This window comes from Mytilus californianus, unplaced genomic scaffold (assembly GCF_021869535.1).
Source record: "Mytilus californianus isolate M0D057914Y unplaced genomic scaffold, xbMytCali1.0.p SCAF_7, whole genome shotgun sequence".
NCBI lineage: Eukaryota > Metazoa > Mollusca > Bivalvia > Mytilida > Mytilidae > Mytilus > Mytilus californianus.
The window spans coordinates 15,189,028-15,208,102 of NW_026262723.1; the positions used below are offsets into that span (position 1 = coordinate 15,189,028).

The following is a 19,075-nucleotide window of genomic DNA, read 5'->3' on the forward strand; positions in this document are numbered from 1 at the left end:
TATAAACCCGAAGGCAAATATAATACAAGCCCAAACGAAAAAATATAATATATATATTTATATATACATATGAAACATTCACGGTTCTACAATCTGTCAATACCTGTATTTTGGCATTGCACAAGGTCAGGTTTTTCTCTGACTGTGAATGACGTCTTTACATCTATTGGATGTTGGATGTGTACTGATTGATACTTTAGTCTCAGATACATGATTTGTATTAGTTGTTATTGGATTTGAACTAGCTGTCAGTAACTGCGAGTACTCTCTGATCTGTACTCAGTGTCGTTTTTGGTGTAGGGATGTATATATACCCTGTCACGTCCTGTCTGTGTTTTTGTGATCTGATGAGTTTAGCCCTTATTTACTGATTTTTTTATAATTTTTTCATATGTTGTACTGTAACACCGCTATCCCAGGTTAGGGGGAGGGTTAGGCGCCCGCTAACATGTTTAACCCTGCCATATTCTTAATGTGCCCTTTTCCAGGTCAGGAGCCTGTAATTCAGTGGTTGTCTGTAAATCGTATTGTTATTTCGTTCTATATTTTTTTTACATAAATCAGGCCGTCAATTTTCTCGTTTGAATTGTTTTACATTTGTCATTTTGCAGCCTTTTATAGCTGACTATGCGGTATGGGTTTTGTTCATTGCTGAAGGCCGTACGGTGACCTATAGTTGTTAACTTCTATGTCATATTGGTCTCTTGTGGAGAGGTTTCACATTGGCAATCATACCACATCTTCTTATTTTTATACATATAACGTTTGTGTAAATTGATATCGTTGATTTAATTACTACCGCTGTTCAAGTCAAGCTTTAAATAAAATTGATGATATCGTTTTATATGAAGGAAGGTGTCTCCCTCGTGTATAGCTCTACCTCCTTTAAAGTTTTATGGTTTATTTTTTGTCCGTTTTGTTTTTACAGTTCTACAACGTTTGTATTTGGTTTTCGGTTTTCAAAAACAGAAAACAAAGTAATTGTCTAATAAAATAAAATATTGTGCAGTAAAATTGGTACCACCAATGCTATAACACTGTACTTTTTTTCTTGTTTGGGTTTTATTCCATATTAAGCTTGATAACTAAACGTAAATGGAGACATCCAAAGTTACAGATGACCCCATCATATGTGCATGTGCCTACCTCAAGCCAGGAACCTTGTCAGGTGTTGTAGTCTTTGAATTTTTGGTCCTCAATACTTCGTACTTTATTTGGCCTTTTTAACTATTTTTAATTCGAGCGTCACTAATGAGTCTTTTGTAGACGAAACGCGCGTCTGGCGCAAGTACAAAATTTCAATCCTGGTATCTATGATGAGTTTATTGTTGTATATATTAAAATATGTTTGTATCGATGGCATTTACTTTTGTTTAATTCATGCACAATATTTCAGTATTTAGACAAGATGAGTTTTGGCTTTAACTTATATCATTTAAATTTGTCCATTATCTCAAACTGAAAATTAAAATTTAGAGGCCGTTTTGGTACTTTTGTCGTATGCTTTCTGTGACCTTTACCCTTTGTGTTGTTGTTGGTAAACGATTTGTCATTTGATCACGTGAAAGGATATATCTAATTGTTTATTAAAACCCTCCATATGATACGGATATAAAGGAACATATGCTGACAATTATGTTTTAAAACAGATTAAATAAATAAGTATGTTTGGTTTTTTTAGGTATATGATCTAGATATGGCAACTTCGTGTGACTCATGTGATATTTGCAGCAATGGACCTACATCCTCAATGGCTGTCACATGGTGCCCAGAATGTGATGAAAAATTATGCGACGAATGTTCCCACAGGCATCGCCTTTCAACAATTACAAAAAAGCATAGTGCTGTTCCTATAGTGAACTCTAAACTGCTTTCCATGATTCGTGAGACTAGGGTTTTCTGTAAGGAACACAACGAAAAGTTAAAATTATACTGCCGCAACCATGAACTTCCTTTGTGCAAAAAGTGTATACTAACCACACATAGAAATTGCGAAAATACTGCTATACTGACCGAAGCTGCTAAAAATGTAAAAACATCAACAGCAATGTACTCTTTACTGAAAGAACTGAAGGGTGTTATAAGTAATCTTGAAAAAGCGGCAAACGACCGAGAAACGAATCTTATCAGCATTAATAAAGACGAAGAACGCATTAAGCAAAGAATTCCAACTATGAGAGATCAACATAAAGTTTCAAAAAAATTGGCTATGGTCTCAAAAAAATCTCGAAACGAATTAAGAGATATAATAAAGGACTTGCGAGAAAGAGAAGACAAAATGCTCAAGTTAGAAAAGAGCATAACAGACATTAACAAATATGCTACAGACATACATGCACTTGTGAGCATGCGTGAAATCGAGAAAATGGTTCACGATGAAGAGCAATATCTCAATAACATTTACAGCGAAGGTACATTAGATCGAATCAATATTTCTGTTACAAGAAGCAAGGATGGAAAAACATTTGAAGAACTTGAAAATTTCGGAGATATTACTGTTAAGAAAGCAACACCTACAATTGAAATTGCAAAAGACATTCGGGGTCAGATGCCCATGCCGCGCTCGTCGGCGTACGATAATGTCAAATTTCAAATAAAAAAACAATTTAGCGACATTAGAAGGAAAGAACATATAACCGGGTGTTGTGTTCTTCCTGGCGGAAAGATCGTTCTGGCTGATAATTTTGGAGAACTCACTATCCTGGAAGTGAATGGTAATAGTCTAAAATTTCCGATACACAGAGCTATATTCGATGTATGCGCCATCGGTAAAAATACAGTCGGTTTAACCACCGGCATGGATCGCTCTCTTCATATAATAGATATAAATAAAATAACAGTTACGAAAATTACTGATACCACAAACTTCTGCTGTGGAATAGCTTATCGCGACGATAAAATTATAGTTTGTGTGAAATGTGAAGGTATTTTCACAGTGACCCTTAAAATGACTTACCCTAAACTCATTTTCGCAGACAATTTGCCATGGGGATCATATGTCACCACTTATGAGGACATTATCTGTTTTACAAACAACAGGGAGAGAAATGTTTCTGTAATTAATTCCGAGGGTCAGATCATTTGGAAAATAAAGTTTGAACAATATAAACCTTTTGGCATTGCAGCTGATAACATGGGAAATATATACATTGCAGGACACATCTTTCTGGTGGTTATTGCAAGTGATGGAAAAAGAAAAAAACGACTAGACGGTGAGCAGGACGGTTTGTTCCAGCCTTGGCATGTAGCTTATGACAAAGAAAATAAGAGCATCATTGTCGCCAATCTTGTCGAAGGTCCAGTTTTTGTTTATAGTCAAATCTAACAAAATATGAATTCAACTACAATTATACTCAGTCTGTGAAAGTTGCTGAAATCCCAATAAGTTTTTCTCTTTATATTTTGTTGTCCCCTTCACATATTTTTAGGATTTGTTTTCCTCCATGTCGGAAATGAAAAATCGATCCAGAAGATGGCAAATGGACAATCAACATTTTAAAATTTCAGAGATTAATCGACAACGTCATAGCAAAAAAAAAAACACAGCCGAAACAGACGAAAATAAAAACAAGTTACACAAGTTGAAAACAAAACTTTACGACAAAAGAGATGATTTCAGCTTCTCAATTGTGAACTTTCCAATTCTATGTAGCAACATTCCAGCAGCGCCTATATACAGAGTATATATCTCCCAATTTATACGATATTCCCGGGCTTGTATTTCCTATCATGATTTCCTTGATAGAGGATTGCTGCTCACAAGGAAGCTATTAAACCAAGAGTTCCAAATGGTGAAGTTGAAATCATCCCTTCGTAAATTTTACGGACGCCATCACGAGTTGGTTGACCGTTATGGAATCACTGTTTCACAGATGATATCGGATATGTTCCTTATGTCGTAACTACAATACCCTTCCCTTTTCACGAATGTAACCTACCGAATTGGACTATTTACCGGATTTGTAATAACATAAGCAACACGACGGGTGCCACATGTGGAGCAGGATCTGCTTACCCTTCCGGAGCACCTGAGATCACCCCCAGTTTTTGGTGGGGTTCGTGTTGCTTAGTCTTTAGTTTTCTATGTAGTGTCATCTGTACTATTATTTGTCTGTTTGTCTTTTTATTTGTGGCCATGGCGTTGTCAGTTTGTTTTCGTTCTATGAGTTTGACTGTCCCTCTGGTATCTTTCGTCCCTCTTTTACACAACATTACATAAAAAAAACTATGGACAACACGAGTTCCTTAAAGAACTGGTGGGATCGTAGCTTTTCAAGAAGGTTGATGCATATTCGGCTCCGTTGTGTTACTCAAGGTAAAAAAGGGATGATTTTATTGCTACGATAAGTGGAACATATCCGTGGTCATCTGTGACATAGATAATCCATAACGGTCAACTAGGTCATGGTTCTTTCGTGAAACATTCGAAAGAATGGCTTCAACTTGTAACCCTTGGTTCAATGGCTTCGTTGTAAGCAGCAATCCTCTATCAAGGAAATCATGACAAAAAACACAGGCTTATCAATATCGTATCAACTGAGAAATATATACTCTATATAGTCGCTCCTGGAAAAAAGAAATTGAAAATTCCCATTTAGAAAGCTAAATTCATCTCTTATCGTAAAGTTGGATTCTCAACTGACTCAATCGATTTCTAGATGTAGGCAAAGATATTAAGCATTCACAATTGTAGCTGTTGTATACTTTATGTTGATAACGATTGGATAAATTTGTCCAAAACATTTATAATCACCTTTGAATTTTTAGGGAGAGAACATTATCTGTATCTGTCGTGAAGTAAAAGTATAATGATAGCTTCTTAAAATTCCTCCCAAAAAGCTCCTGTTTAAATAAAATTGAGAATGGAAATAAGGAATGTGTCAAAGAGACAACAACCTGACCAAAGAACAGAAAACAGCCCAAGGCCACAAATGGGTCTTCAACACAGCGAGGAAATCCTTCACCCAGAGGTGGGCTTCAGCTAGCCCCTAAACAAAAAGACTACCTCATATACAAAACAAAAACAGTTGGTTCCTATAAGAATGCCGATTTGCTGTCAAAAAGGCACGTCCTCTAAACGTAAAGATATGTTGTCAAAATAAAAACCAAGCATTTAATCAGTATCAGAAAATGTTTTGTTCGAAACAGAAAGTTTTTATTTCGAAAGTGTTATTTGTCCCTCCAAAAAAGAATATAGTCTCTCTCATATGCTCACCCTATTTTGTCAAAAATAATAGACCTAAAAAAAAATGTCATACAAGTTTGAGGTTTAGCTTGCTATAAAATAGATTTAAACGACCATTTTCTTCTGAAAATGCCTGTACCGACTTGTGTGACAGTCATGTATAGTTCCGTTATAATGACAAACAGACATAGGTTAATGTGACAACAAAGACGCCAACAAAACATGTGTAGATAGTAAAAATTTGACAATGACGTCAACAAAAAAAAATTGTGTTGTTGATAGTGCATACCGTATATAGAAAAAAGTAAAATAACCAAAAAAAAATCCAATTCCGAGGAAAGTTTTCTAAACGAAAAGTCCATAAGCAAATGGCAAAATCAAAAGCTCAAACGTATTAAAACGAATGGATAACAACTGTCATATTCCTGACTTGGTACAGGCATTTTCTTATGTAGAAAATGGTTGATTAAACCTGGTTTTATAGCTAGCTAAACCTCTTACTTTTATGACAGTCGCATTAAATTCCTTTATATTGACAACGATGTGTGAACAAAACAAACAGACATAATAGGTTAAAATGTCAAAAATAGGGGTACAGCAGTCAACATTGTGTTATAATCTTAATCACTACAAAAACAAGCAAATATTTCAACAAAGACAAACAAAAAGGCATATAGACTAAGCACATTAGAAAAAACGAAAGACAAGAATACAAAAATTTACCATAGCACAACAACACAATGACGGGATGTACAAGTACCGAGCCACGTCAAATGAATCACTACAAAAACAAACAAGTATGTCAACAAAGACAAACAAAAAGGCATATAGATAAAGCATATTAGCAAAAACGAAAGACAAGAATACAAAAATTTACCATAACACAACAACACAATGACGGGATGTACAAGTACCGAACCACGTCAAATGGATACTGCCAAAAATAGGCTAAACAGTAAAAGTAATAAATAACAAAGACAAATAAAAGAATACCACAACACGTTATTAAGATGATAAACAGCGTCAGGACCTAGAATCTATACTTCAAGACCATCGTGTATTATTTGTGAAGTTGATACGGAATATTTATCAACAAGGTCTTGGTATCTTCCGATGAACTTTTTTAGAAAAAGGACTAGACGTTCTTTAACATACCCTAGGTTCATCAACTTTCTGCTCAGACACTGGTGACGTTTTACAAAGTCTGAGTAGGAGCTGCAAGCTCTTGCATACCGAATTAGTTGGAAAATGTATATCCCATATGCAGGTAAAGTTGGTAAGTTGCTACTAAGGTGGGGGAAATTGATAATTTCAAAATTAAAATCGTCTCGTTTGTCATAGATTCTGGTACTGAGATGTCAAATTCGAGGTATAAGCCTAAAAAGGAGGCAGAGGAAGCCGTGTCTGTTGTTTCTTTAATTTTATAGTTCTGGAGGATATATTAATGGAACCCAATCAGAAAAGTTTGGAGTGTTAATGGAAAGAACATCATCGATATATCTGAATGTGGAATTAAGTGATCTGGCTTTTTTTATCTTCTTGTTTTGACAAGTGTCTAAGGCCAAGTAACAATTAAGTAAATATAAATATTAGGGTAATAAAAATACAAACAACACTATAAAGGACCTTTGTGTTTGAATTGCATCCCCAGGACGTACCCACATGCACCAGGAATGCCCAAAGTCATAAAGTCAAAAACTCGATGGCGGGATGCATAAATAACCTGTCACGTCAAAAGACATACGACCAAACGATCCATAACAGCACGAAGCCAAATAACGGGGAAACTATAGTAAAACAAAAAGATACACAAATTCAGCATCTAAAATCAATAACTCAAAAACGATAATCTTCCATCATTTGTGAAGTAGACAATGAATATTTATCTATTAGGTCTTGATACTTTCAGATGAACATTTTGAGAAAAGGGACGAGATGTTCTTTAACAAAACCCTGGCTTTTTAATATTTTGCTTAGAAACCAATTGATCTTAGACAATGTTAGATGAATTTGTTTTTTTTAAGTACTTTTTTCGTCAAATAGCTCTACAGTTGCTACGGTTCTTATACATCCTTGGCTTTCAAATTGTCAGCTTTGAGTGTTCCTGATGAAGGGAAATCCAGAAAAGCGTGTCGATCGCATGAAATTTATGAAGTGATGTTTTCATTATATTTAATATATGAATAGTAAATCCGTATTATCATATAACCAAGAAAATAAGCCAGGAATTAAAAGACATACTTATATCGATTGTATCATCAACAAATTAAAACATAACTAAATTTGTATTCTTTTTGGATGTTTTTTAAGGATGTATAAATACACATCCACGTTTATTTTCTATATAGAGATTGCTTTATCTATATATAACATGATACATATTTATTATAAGGTTAAATTCTAACATATTTATAATAAGATTAAATCCTAACTATCCTACTGCCTGTCGATCCTTTTATTTTTGGCATTGCACAAGTCATGTCTTAATTCTTGGACTGTCCATGGCGTTAAAACACTAAATCCCTAGGATGTGGTTTAATTGAGTTTAGTCTCTGATGAATGCTTTTTTATTATTGATTGTTTTTGTCTTTTAACTAGATTCCAGTAACTGCGAGTACTTTCAAATCGTTCTTTCGTGTTAATTTGACCTATTGACACAATTTGTAATGCATTTTGTTATTCAATGTTTACTTATTTTGTGTTATATCTCGTCTCACCATTTTTGATGTACCACCTTTCATCTAGGTGTTGCAAGAGAGACTTTGTCGCATCTTTTAGGAACAATTCCAGGATAGTTTATGTTTAAAAATCTAAAACTAAGGTGAAAAAAAAGTAAATCAAATTAACAAAATGAGATTATGGACTGGGGGACTTTGATTGGATTTGGGACGGGCTACGACTACGTTCATGTAGCGTAACAACTGACATCTAATTCCACGTAATGTTCCCAACAATAAAAGTAACATCGCTGAATAAAAACCAACCCGTCTAAAAATTACCATTTGGTCAAATATGCTATTTCATGTCATGCATTTCTCAGACTGTTTATGACGTCTTTACACTAAATCCGTTGGATGAATACTGAGTGATACTTTAGTCTGGGAGATCATGATTTATTTAGTAGTTGTAAATGGCTTTAAACTAGCATTCAGCAACTGCGAGTACTCTTCTGTCGGTGCTATGCGTCTATTTGTTAGTTGTTTATGTTCCTCGTTTGATCTTTTCAGTTCAGTTTTTCTTATGTTATGCTGTTACACCACTGCCACAGGTTATGGGGGTGTTAGGCGCACACAAACATGCTTGAGCATTTGTCATTTATGAACCTCTTATAGCCGTCTATGCGGTATTGGTTTTGCTTTTTGTTGAAGGCCGTACGTTTGCCTATTGCTTACATCAACTTCATTTGAACTCTGGTGGATGGTTTTCTAATTGGCAATCATACCACATCTCCTTATATTTATATTCTTATTTTTGTTGTGAATAAAGTGATCTGCAAAAGTACTGCGAACTGTTGAACTTCATGTACATGTCTATAACCAGGTAAATAACATTCATTTAGTGAAATTCTTGATAAATTTACTAAGTTATAACTAACAATAAAAATGCCGGCAAAAAATAATATTGCAGACAATTAATTCAAGTTATAGGCACTTATATAATGGTACGATGTCCAAAGGCATTCCAAGTTAAGGTCATGCTTATTTGGTTCTCTTTTGAAAATATATTTATTTCTCCATAAATTAGAGTCAAATATGTTTTAATAATAAAACCGGATACGAATAATAATTCACCACAATCATCATACCACAAAAAACTTATAAATTGGCGACAAGACAGGTCAATGTTATGAACATCTATGAAACAACTCAAGGGATCGAGAACCGGTTTAATTGTTTGATTAATTAACAGCTAATATGGTTTACCTCGAGGCGTTGAGGCGTTGAGGCGTCGAAAGTGAAATAAATGATATCAAATGAACATGGAGATGACACTGGTATCATTTGGGACACATAAGTGGGAACAAATTTCAACTGCCACTGCAAATGTATGGAGAGTTTGGAGGGTACAAAAACTTGGTCTAAACATCGGCACACAATGGGTCTAACTCTGAAAAAGTCCTTTTTGTGCATCGGACGTTGCATATTTCCATCACAGCTTGTGTATTTGAAACTTTCGTCTCTGCAATCGCAATCGTAAATCTGTTAATTGTTCCCATGTTAAAGTAAATCGGCTGATCATACTGCAGTCAGAAACATAAGCGATAAAAGCATAAAATATGGGACCTCATACCGTTATATGATGCTGTGATATACTATAACGTCTAAACCAATGATCCCGTATGGCATTACATAAACGTATGATGTGGATCCAAGACACACATGTTGTTATCTCATAAGACGCTCAATTTTGCTGAAAAAATAAGTTTTTGAACACTTAAATTTACATGTACATTGCCAACATAAAATTGTGATTACGACATTTTTAATTTTTTTTTTTTTTTTTGTTGCTTTCTGCACATTGAACGAATAATGCAAGTTGAAAATATAATATGTTAGACTATAAAATACCGTTATACGGCGTATAATAATGCATAATATATAGTACATGCAGGCTATAAAAAGCTTCTGTATAATTAATGCATTATAGATATCAAACAATGATTCTGTTCGACACGCAAATATTTTTATTTTTGAATATGAAGATAAAACTGGGAAAAGGAGGGTGCAAAAAATGATAAAAGATATAATTTTCTTTGATTACTATAATAACTACAGTAAAACACTTTTCAATTTTCTCAAAATTTATATATAAAACTGACTATATTTACAAGAGGCAGATTTATTGGAGAGGTAAGGGGCCCGATCCCCCTTATGAAGCTACATATATGGTTAATGCATAGACTTTTTACTTATCTCGCTCCTTACGTTGCCTAGTTTACCCCCCCCCCCCCCCCTATCAAAATGGTAGCTGTATCAGTATTGTTCTTTAAGGAAATTTTAGGTAAACTACCTTTTTCTCAACAATGTGAAAATTCTATGTCAATACTTAAATACAGATATTACATAAACCACTCCTATATTGGTGTGTTTATCATTATGTCAAATGTCAAAATAAATTAAGTACTAGTACTTAAAAATAACCTCGCAATTTTTTTTATTCATGTTGCTCTGTAAGAGAAAATAAACTGCAAACATTAAATGTTTCAGGCTATAACCAACTGAAGATAAATATCTTTTAGCCAAAAGGGGAATTTTTTCTAACTATAAAAGTGCATCCATATCAATAATAGAGATTTTATATAAAACACTCCGGTATTATTTTTTTTCTATCATGTCAAATTTCAAAATGAGTTACGTGCAAGTAGTTAAAAATAACATCTCAAATACGTTATTTACCTGCATTACTGATGTTCCGGAATACAAGGGTATTAATGTTCGCCAGTATCGCATATGTAATTGTCAATATAAAATTATCAAAAAAGTAATTTCATGTTTTACATGAGAATAAAATATTGAAGAGCTAAACAAAGAAATTGTTTCAATCTGATAAATGTATGCAAATGGCAGCATTAAACTAGGAAAAAGACAGAATGAACAGTTAGACCAGGTTCAATTTATATTCATGGTGTTAAAATCAGGCAGTTGTAAATACCTCCTAAAGCATTTAAAAAACTCTAACAGTTTCTGGAGTTGCCATATCAGAAATTTTGCGAAATGGTATACAATATAGGTTAAACACATTATGGTACGAAAAGGTAATGGTCCAAAATTGTTATGCATGGAACAAATCGTTTATATTGTACAAAATTACAAAAAAAAACTCGTAATTTGAAGGATTCGTTATATAATGTAACATAACGCAAACTCGTATTCTTGATTTGGAAAATTTTATTTGTTAAAACCTTAAATATTCTTACTTTAGATATTCTAGCAAGAAATCTCATCACTTTCGATATTATATTTCATTCAGAGAATTTTTTTATAAAAGTTCTGCTGTAATATAAAACAAACTGTAAATATTAAATTCTTCAGGCTAGAACCAACTGAAGATAAATATCTGTTAGCTTAAAATGGGATTATTTTTTATTTACGTTTATAAATGTGCATCCTTATAAATAAGAATAATATACTTTAAATCAAAACGTAGAAAAGTAAAGAAACAAACGAAACCAACCTATTCAAATTACTTTTTTTGAAATATGATGTCAAAAGTTATTGTAAAGTACATGTCCTGGTCATGGGGTCATTGACGTTTGAGTTATGCCAATAATTCGTTGTCGAATCCGGATAACAATATCAATTCACCGTCACAAACAACAATATTAGGCTTAATGACCCTTTGATACGTAAGTATACAGGAGAGGTAAAATAATAAAGCAAAATTATTTTTGAAGGTCATGTTGACCACTTTTGGTCATAAGATAGCCTCAATGCTACAATTTGAGATTAAACAATGATCCTTACACCTTTTTATTCTGAGCTATATATACTTATTTTCTGTTTTTTTCATTAGAACTTATCACTAGTATTGACTTTCTATATTTTTTTCGTATGTAAAGCAAACTTTTCGAGAGAGGGAGAAAAAAACACACTTTTTTTAAACTGAAAAGTTCTATCAGTATGTGTAGTATAGTATAGTATAGTTTAATTCAGGCACATTCAAGCACATATACAAAAATTCACAAGATCAGACAATAATATATATATATACATTTGGCAATCGTAAATGGCAGTCAGCAGGGTTTAAAAACATGTGTCAAATGCGATATACTTTTCACTTTTTTGGTCTTTTGGAAATTGTTGTTTGTGCTGTTGTTTGACCCTTCTACCAAGAACTTTGTTTTACATGCGCATGTATAAAAATTGCGGTTTTTATCCAACGCAATCATACTAGGTTTGAACGTTGTTTTCAATTTAGACTTGTTTATATATATATATATATATATAAAATTGAGAATGGAAATGGGGAATGTGTCAAAGAGACAACAACCCGACCATAGAACAGACAACAGCAGAAGGTCACCAACAGGTCTTCAATGTAGCGAGAAATTCCCGCACTTTGAAAATAGTATCATAATATATTTTAAAAACAGTGTTTAGAAAAAGCATGTATTTTAAAAAGAATCTATTATATATAGATTTCTTAAACTGAATAGACAGTTGATATCAAGTACGCATCTATTATGAAAATCTCTTTTGAGATACACACTATTTTATAAAAGCATGGTTTTAGGAAAACAGTTATTTCCGCTAGACCATTCATACTTTTCATGTTTTTGTAACAATTTGCAACATAGAACGTCGCTTACTAAAATGAAGTTATGTTTATAGTATGTTCTTATGCTGAGCTGTTACACCACTGTCCCAGGTTAGGAGAGGGGGACGGGGTGGGGGTGAACCGCTAAAAAAAACATGCATTTTGTATGTGCCTGTCCCAAGTTAAGAGCCTGTAGTTCAGTGGTCAACGTTGGTTAATGTCTGTCATATTAGTTTTTCGTAAATTGTTTTATAATGAGTTAGGCCTGTTTTATAATGAGTTAGGCCGTTAGTTTTTTCTTTTGAATTGATTCACATTTGTCATGTCGGGACCTTTTATAGCCGACTATAGGGTATGGGTTTGCTCATTGTTGAAGGCCGTATGTTTGCCTATAATTGCTTACATCGCGTTTATTTGAACTCTGGTGAATAGTTGTCTCATTGGCAATCAAACCACATCTCCTAATATCTATATTCTTGCTTTTCTTGTGATTAAAGTTGGTCTGCTAAAGGACTGCGAACTGCTGAACTTCATTTTCAGGTCTATAACGAAGATAAATATCTTTAGTTCAAACAGGGGAAATTTTTCATGGTGTAATTAACATTCATTTAGTGAAATTCTTAGTAAATATACAAACTTAAGTTATACATGTAACTATACCAATAAAAATACCGGAAAAATAATATAGCAGACAATCAATTCAAATTTTAGGCTGTTATGTGATGGGACGATGTTCAAAGGCATTCCAAGTAAAAGTCCGGTTCATGTAGTCCTGTTTTGAGAAATAATCTGTTTCTTTCCAATGCATAATGTTTTGTCAAATCTGTTATAATAATAAAACTGGATAAGAATAATAATTGACCACAGTCATCAAGAACATGTAAAGTATAACATTATATATAATAAGTTCAAAATGTGGTTTACCACCAAAAAAAACTTATAAATTGGCAACAAGACAGGTCAATGTTATGACAGATCTGTGAAACGACTCAAGGGATCTTGAACCGCTTCAATTGTTTGATAAATTATTGGTGGTTTAACAACTAAAAAGGTCTACACCGAGGCGACGAAAGTGAAAAAAATGGTATCAAACGAACATGGAGATGACAATGGTATCAGTTGGGACACATAAGAGGGAACAAATTTCAACTGCCACTGGAAATTTATGGAGAGTACAAAACTTGGTCTAAACATTGGTACTCAATGGGTCTACTTCTGAAAAGGTCCTTTTTGTGCATCTGACGTTGCACACTTCCATCACAGCTTGAGTATTTGAAACTTTCTTCCTGCAATTGCATTCGTAAATCTGTTAACTGTTCCCAGGTTAAAGTTATTTGTTCTATAAAGCAAGTTTTGCTGAACCTGCACAAAAAGCAAACGGCTAACCATACTGCAGTCAAAGTCATAAGCTTTGTGACAGAGTAGACTAGGGTTTTGAACCAGTCATATGTTCATTACAAAAAAGTTAACTTCGCTCACATTTATATAGATTGAATGTATAGTATAGTAGAGTTATGTGTGTACATGCCTACGATGAAAGCATGTACACTGATATGTCAACTCAGACCGTTATGTGAATATTGCAAGTTGAAAATATAATGTGTTAGACTATAAAATACCGTATATTATTCCATATGCTGTAGTAGGCTATAAAAGGCTTGCTCACATTGATATAGATGGACCATACCGTATATTAGAGTTATGTGTGTACATGCCTATGATGAAAGCATATACACTGATATGTCAACTCAGACCGTTATGTGAATATTGCAAGTTGAAAATATAATGTTTTAGACTATAAAATACCGTATAGTTATCCATATTCTATAGTAAGCTATAAAAGGCTTCTGTATAATTAATGCGTTATAAATACCAAAGAATAATTCTGCTCGACACGCAAATATATTTATTTCCAAATACGAAGATAAAACTGTGAAAAGGAGGGTGCAAAACATGATAAAATTTTCTTTAATTACTATTATAGTAAAACACTTCTCAGTTTTCTCAGAATTTTATATATAAAACTGACAATATTTACCGGAGGTGGATTTAGGGGAGGAGCAGGGGTCCGGTTCCACTTATGGAGCTACATATATTGTTAATACATAGAATTTTTAACGTTGCCTAGTTTGCCCCCCCCCCCCCCCCCCCCCCCCCCCTTTCCCCTCCCCTTTTTCAAAATGTTAGCTGTATCAGTATTGTTCTTTAAAGACATTTTAGGGAAACTATCTTTTTCTCAACAAATGTAAAAATTCTATGTCAATACTTTAATGCAGATATTATATATAAAACACTCCGGTGTTAATTTGTTTTTTATCATCATGTCTAATGTCAAAATAAATTACGTGCTAGTAGTAAAAAATAACCTCGCAATTTTGTTGTTTACCTGCATTACTGAAAAGTGTACTGATGTTCGCAAGTATCGCATATTATATAATTATAAATAGACAATCTAGGATCCGAAAATGAATTTTGTGTTTTTAAATGAGAAAAAATATTGTAGAGAGATAAAAAGAAATTGTTTCAGTCTGATACATGTACAAATGTAAATATTGAAATTTTACACAGGATAAATATTTAGGCCAGGGTCAATTTATCGTGTATTTTTTCGATTACGGTGTTAAAATCAGACTGTTGTATATATACCTCCTAGAGAAAATAAAAAAAATCGAACAGTTTCTTGAGTTGCCATATCAGATATTTGACAAAATGGCATACAATATAGGTTAAACACATTATGGTACGAAAAAGTCATTGTCCAAATTGTTATGAAACAAATCGTATATATAATACAAAATGACTAAAACTCGTTTTTTGAAGGGTTCGTAATATAATGTAACATAACGCGAACTCGATATTAAATTCTTGATTCGGAAAATTTGATTCTTTAAAACTTTAAATATTCTAGAAAAAACTCACATCACTTTCGGTATTATTTTTCGTTCAGTTGACGTATGTAGAACTTTACTGTAGCATGCATTAGGGGTCTGGATGGTGGGTCTGAATGGTGGGTCTTCCATTTCTGTATTCTGTTATCATTATTTGTTTTGCCCATTATTCTCTATTCTTTATATTTCAGCACCCCATTATTATCTATTCTTTATATTTCAGCACCCCATTATTCTCTATTCTTTATATTTAAGCACCCCATTGTGCTCTATTCTTTATATTCCAGAACCCCATTATTCTCTATTCTTTATATTTCTGCACCCCATTATTATCTATTCTTTATATTTCAGCACCCCATTATTCTCTATTCTTTATATTCCAGAACCCCATTATTATCTATTCTTTATATTTCAGCACCCCATTATTCTCTATTCTTTATATTTCAGCACCCCATTATTCTCTTTTCGTTATATTTCAGCACCCCATTATTATCTATTCTTTATATTTCAGCACCCCATTATTATCTATTCTTTATATTTCAGCACCCCATTATTCTCTATTTTTTATATTCCAGAACCCCATTATTATCTATTCTTTATATTTCAGCACCCTATTATTATCTATTCTTTATATTTCAGCACCCCATTATTCTCTATTCTTTATATTTCAGCACCCCATTATTCTCTATTCGTTATATTTCAGCACCCCATTATTATCTATTCTTTATATTTCAGTGGCCCATTATTCTCTATTCTTTATATTTTAGCACCCCGTTATTCTCTATTCTTATTTTGTGGCCTATTTTTCTCTATTTATATATTGTGTGTCCCTTTATTCTGCACATTTTGTCCATTATTCTCTATTCTGTAAACCCCACCCAGACCCCCATGCATTGTACAAAATTATTTTAAATTAACATTGAGATCCACTTTACGTTTAAAGTCTTTGACAAATATCTTTCAGCTTAAAAGGGAATTCTTTTAATTTACGTTTATTAAATTGCATCCGTATAAACAAGAATATACCTTCAATCAAAACGCAGACAAGGAAAGAAAGAGACAGAATAAATGTAATCAGATTACTGTTTACCAATAAAAACATGAAGTCAAAAGATATTGTAAAGTACATATCCTGGTCATCAGGTCCTTGACGTTTGAGGTATGTCCATAATTCGTTGTTAAATCCGGCTAACAATATCAATTCACCGTAACCAAAAACAACATTAGGTTTAATGACCCATTACTACGTAAGTGTACAGGAAAGGTAAAATCATAAAGGAAAATTATTTGCAAAGGTCATAATGACCCCTTATAGGTCACACGATAGCCTCAATGCATCAATATGAGATTAAACAAATATCCCAAAATGATGAATATACATTTTTATTTTTGGTTAATATATACACATTTCGTATATATAAACTTATTTTTTTGTTTTTGAAAGTTTTTTTTATTAAAACTTATCGCCAGTCACCTCCATATTGTTTCGTATGTAAGGCTTTCATTTCGAGAAAAAAAAACTTTTTCGAAGAGAAAAGATCTACCAGTTTGTGTATTTAAAAAATCTATCAATTTCTGTTATCGAAGAGCGGTGAATAACAACCAATAAAGTATTGTATGGGCTTTGCTCATTGTTGAAGGCCAATCATACTCTACTCTTCCTGCATGTCAACATCTGCAAATATTTTATATTCATATAATTGTATGCACTTTCAAAGACTCATCAGCACATGCATACTTCACCTGATAATCTCATATCTTTAGGAACAGAATATAAACAAATAGACACACATAAAACTATAGCATCTCTAATAAGGAGTGACTGAGGTTTAAGCACATCTGAACCATATATTAGATAAGATTGTCTTCGGTTAGTTCACAATTTAACATATTTTCATGAGATCCATATGTAATTCAACGCTACATTTTACAAATTATTCATGTTTTTGTAACATTTTGCAAAGGAGAACGTAACTTACTAAATGAAATAATGTTATCCGAAAACAATATAGATACAGCTTTACTTCAAACTTAATTTTGATTTTAGTTTACAATACCCTTCAAAGACTTATACATTTTTGGTCAAATTCGCAAAATTTGCCTTAATTGCGGTTTTGAGCTATCTTCAGGAATTTATTACTTGGTCATCTGATTAGAAATGAGCCATGATGTTGTAAGATCCCCAGAGAACAAAAATGGAGATATATGATCGGCAATAGAAAACTTGATTACAGCTCTATGACAGAATTTTGCCGTGTACTAGTATTTTGAAACAGTCTGAGTTATCCAAAGAATTATTTATTGTATTCTTAATGTCCAGCGTCAAATAGTTCCTGCACTTTGAGAAACAGAGCAGTGCTTTGAATTTAGAGAAGGGACAGGAGTGTTTTCTCGCTTATTTTTTATTTTCACTTTTGTACTACATTTTGTTGGGCAATATATCAATTTTTATCCTGTTTTAGAAAAGCTTATTTTTTTCAGTTCGTACAAGGCCATAATGTTCATTTTCACCACCCATATCAAATTGTCGTCTCCTTATCTTTTTTTCACGAGACTGTTCCCAGTTAAGTCGTCCTTTGTGTGTCATATTACAGTACTATGTACTATAGCTAATTCGCAAAAGATTGCGATTGCGGGATAATTAAGTAACCGCATGGATCAACAGTGTTAAACGATCGCGTAATAAACTACTATGTACTTTTGTGAGAACCTATTGGCCAATTCCGAGAATTTCTTTACTTTTGACAAGAATTGGCGAACGTTCAGGAACGTACAGGAAATCCTGTATAATTTCTGGATCTATATACAATAAATTAATGTCCAAAAGGTGAGACTTCTGATCTCCATACAACAGATCCTGGTACAAGTTCAATTGCACGTAACCGTTCGTAAACAATGTTAACTATTTTGAAAGAGTGAAACGTTGCGTAACTTAACATCGCAGCTATATATAAAAGGAGCCGATAAGAGTGAAAGATCATAGTCAAGTATTATCTTGTCGAGAACTCCTGAGAAAAATCTAAATTACTAAAAAGGTATTGTACTATATTATTAATCGAATATTTTTAAGGATTTGTGATTCGTTAAAACTTGATCACATGTACATTTGTATTTACTCAGTCTGCACGCCAATACTGTTGTGTTTAGTTTTTCGTAGGTCAAAAACAGCATATTGCACAGGGCATACATCATGTTACTAAAAATACTTTCTAGAAATCCCCAATTTTACATTGTTCATGCAATAGTTGATTAAAAATGTAACAATTGTAGCCTTTGGTTGAGGTCGATACGATGTTATATCGACCAAGAGAAGCATATCGACCTCGGACTTCGTCCTCAGTCAATATGCTTCTCTTAGGTCGAAATAACCTCGTATCGACAGCATTCAATGGCTCTAATTGTATAATATTAGATATGTATTATACATGTTATACGTCTAAGCGTCCCGTAAACTTTCCGGCTTTAGGCTTTTAAAAAAATCTCAATTGTTGCAATTTAAGATGAGAGTCCGTCAGGGAATGATTAACATTGAATATTTGTATCATCGTTTAAGCTTACGAGCATTTCTTGAAATGTATGCTCTTTTTTTCATAAAGAAAATGTTTGATGGCAAATCTTTGGTTTTCCATGTTGAATTAGTCTTTTAGAAACTGTTAAATAACTTACAATTCGTCATTATAACTCGGGTGGATAGTTGTCTCATTGGCAACCATACCACGTCTCCTTATTTTCATACAGATTGGCA

The 19,075-nt window shown here is 33.2% G+C and overlaps 1 protein-coding gene across 1 annotated transcript; it reads left to right on the forward strand.

The window, feature by feature from the left end:
* The first annotated feature begins 1,734 nt into the window (after positions 1-1,734).
* On the forward strand, positions 1,735-3,356 carry LOC127708143 (uncharacterized). The gene has a single exon (XM_052212982.1). The coding sequence runs from the start codon at positions 1,751-1,753 to the stop codon at positions 3,323-3,325; it is 1,575 nt and encodes a 524-aa protein (XP_052068942.1). The 5' UTR covers positions 1,735-1,750; the 3' UTR covers positions 3,326-3,356.
* The last annotated feature ends 15,719 nt before the right edge of the window (positions 3,357-19,075 follow it).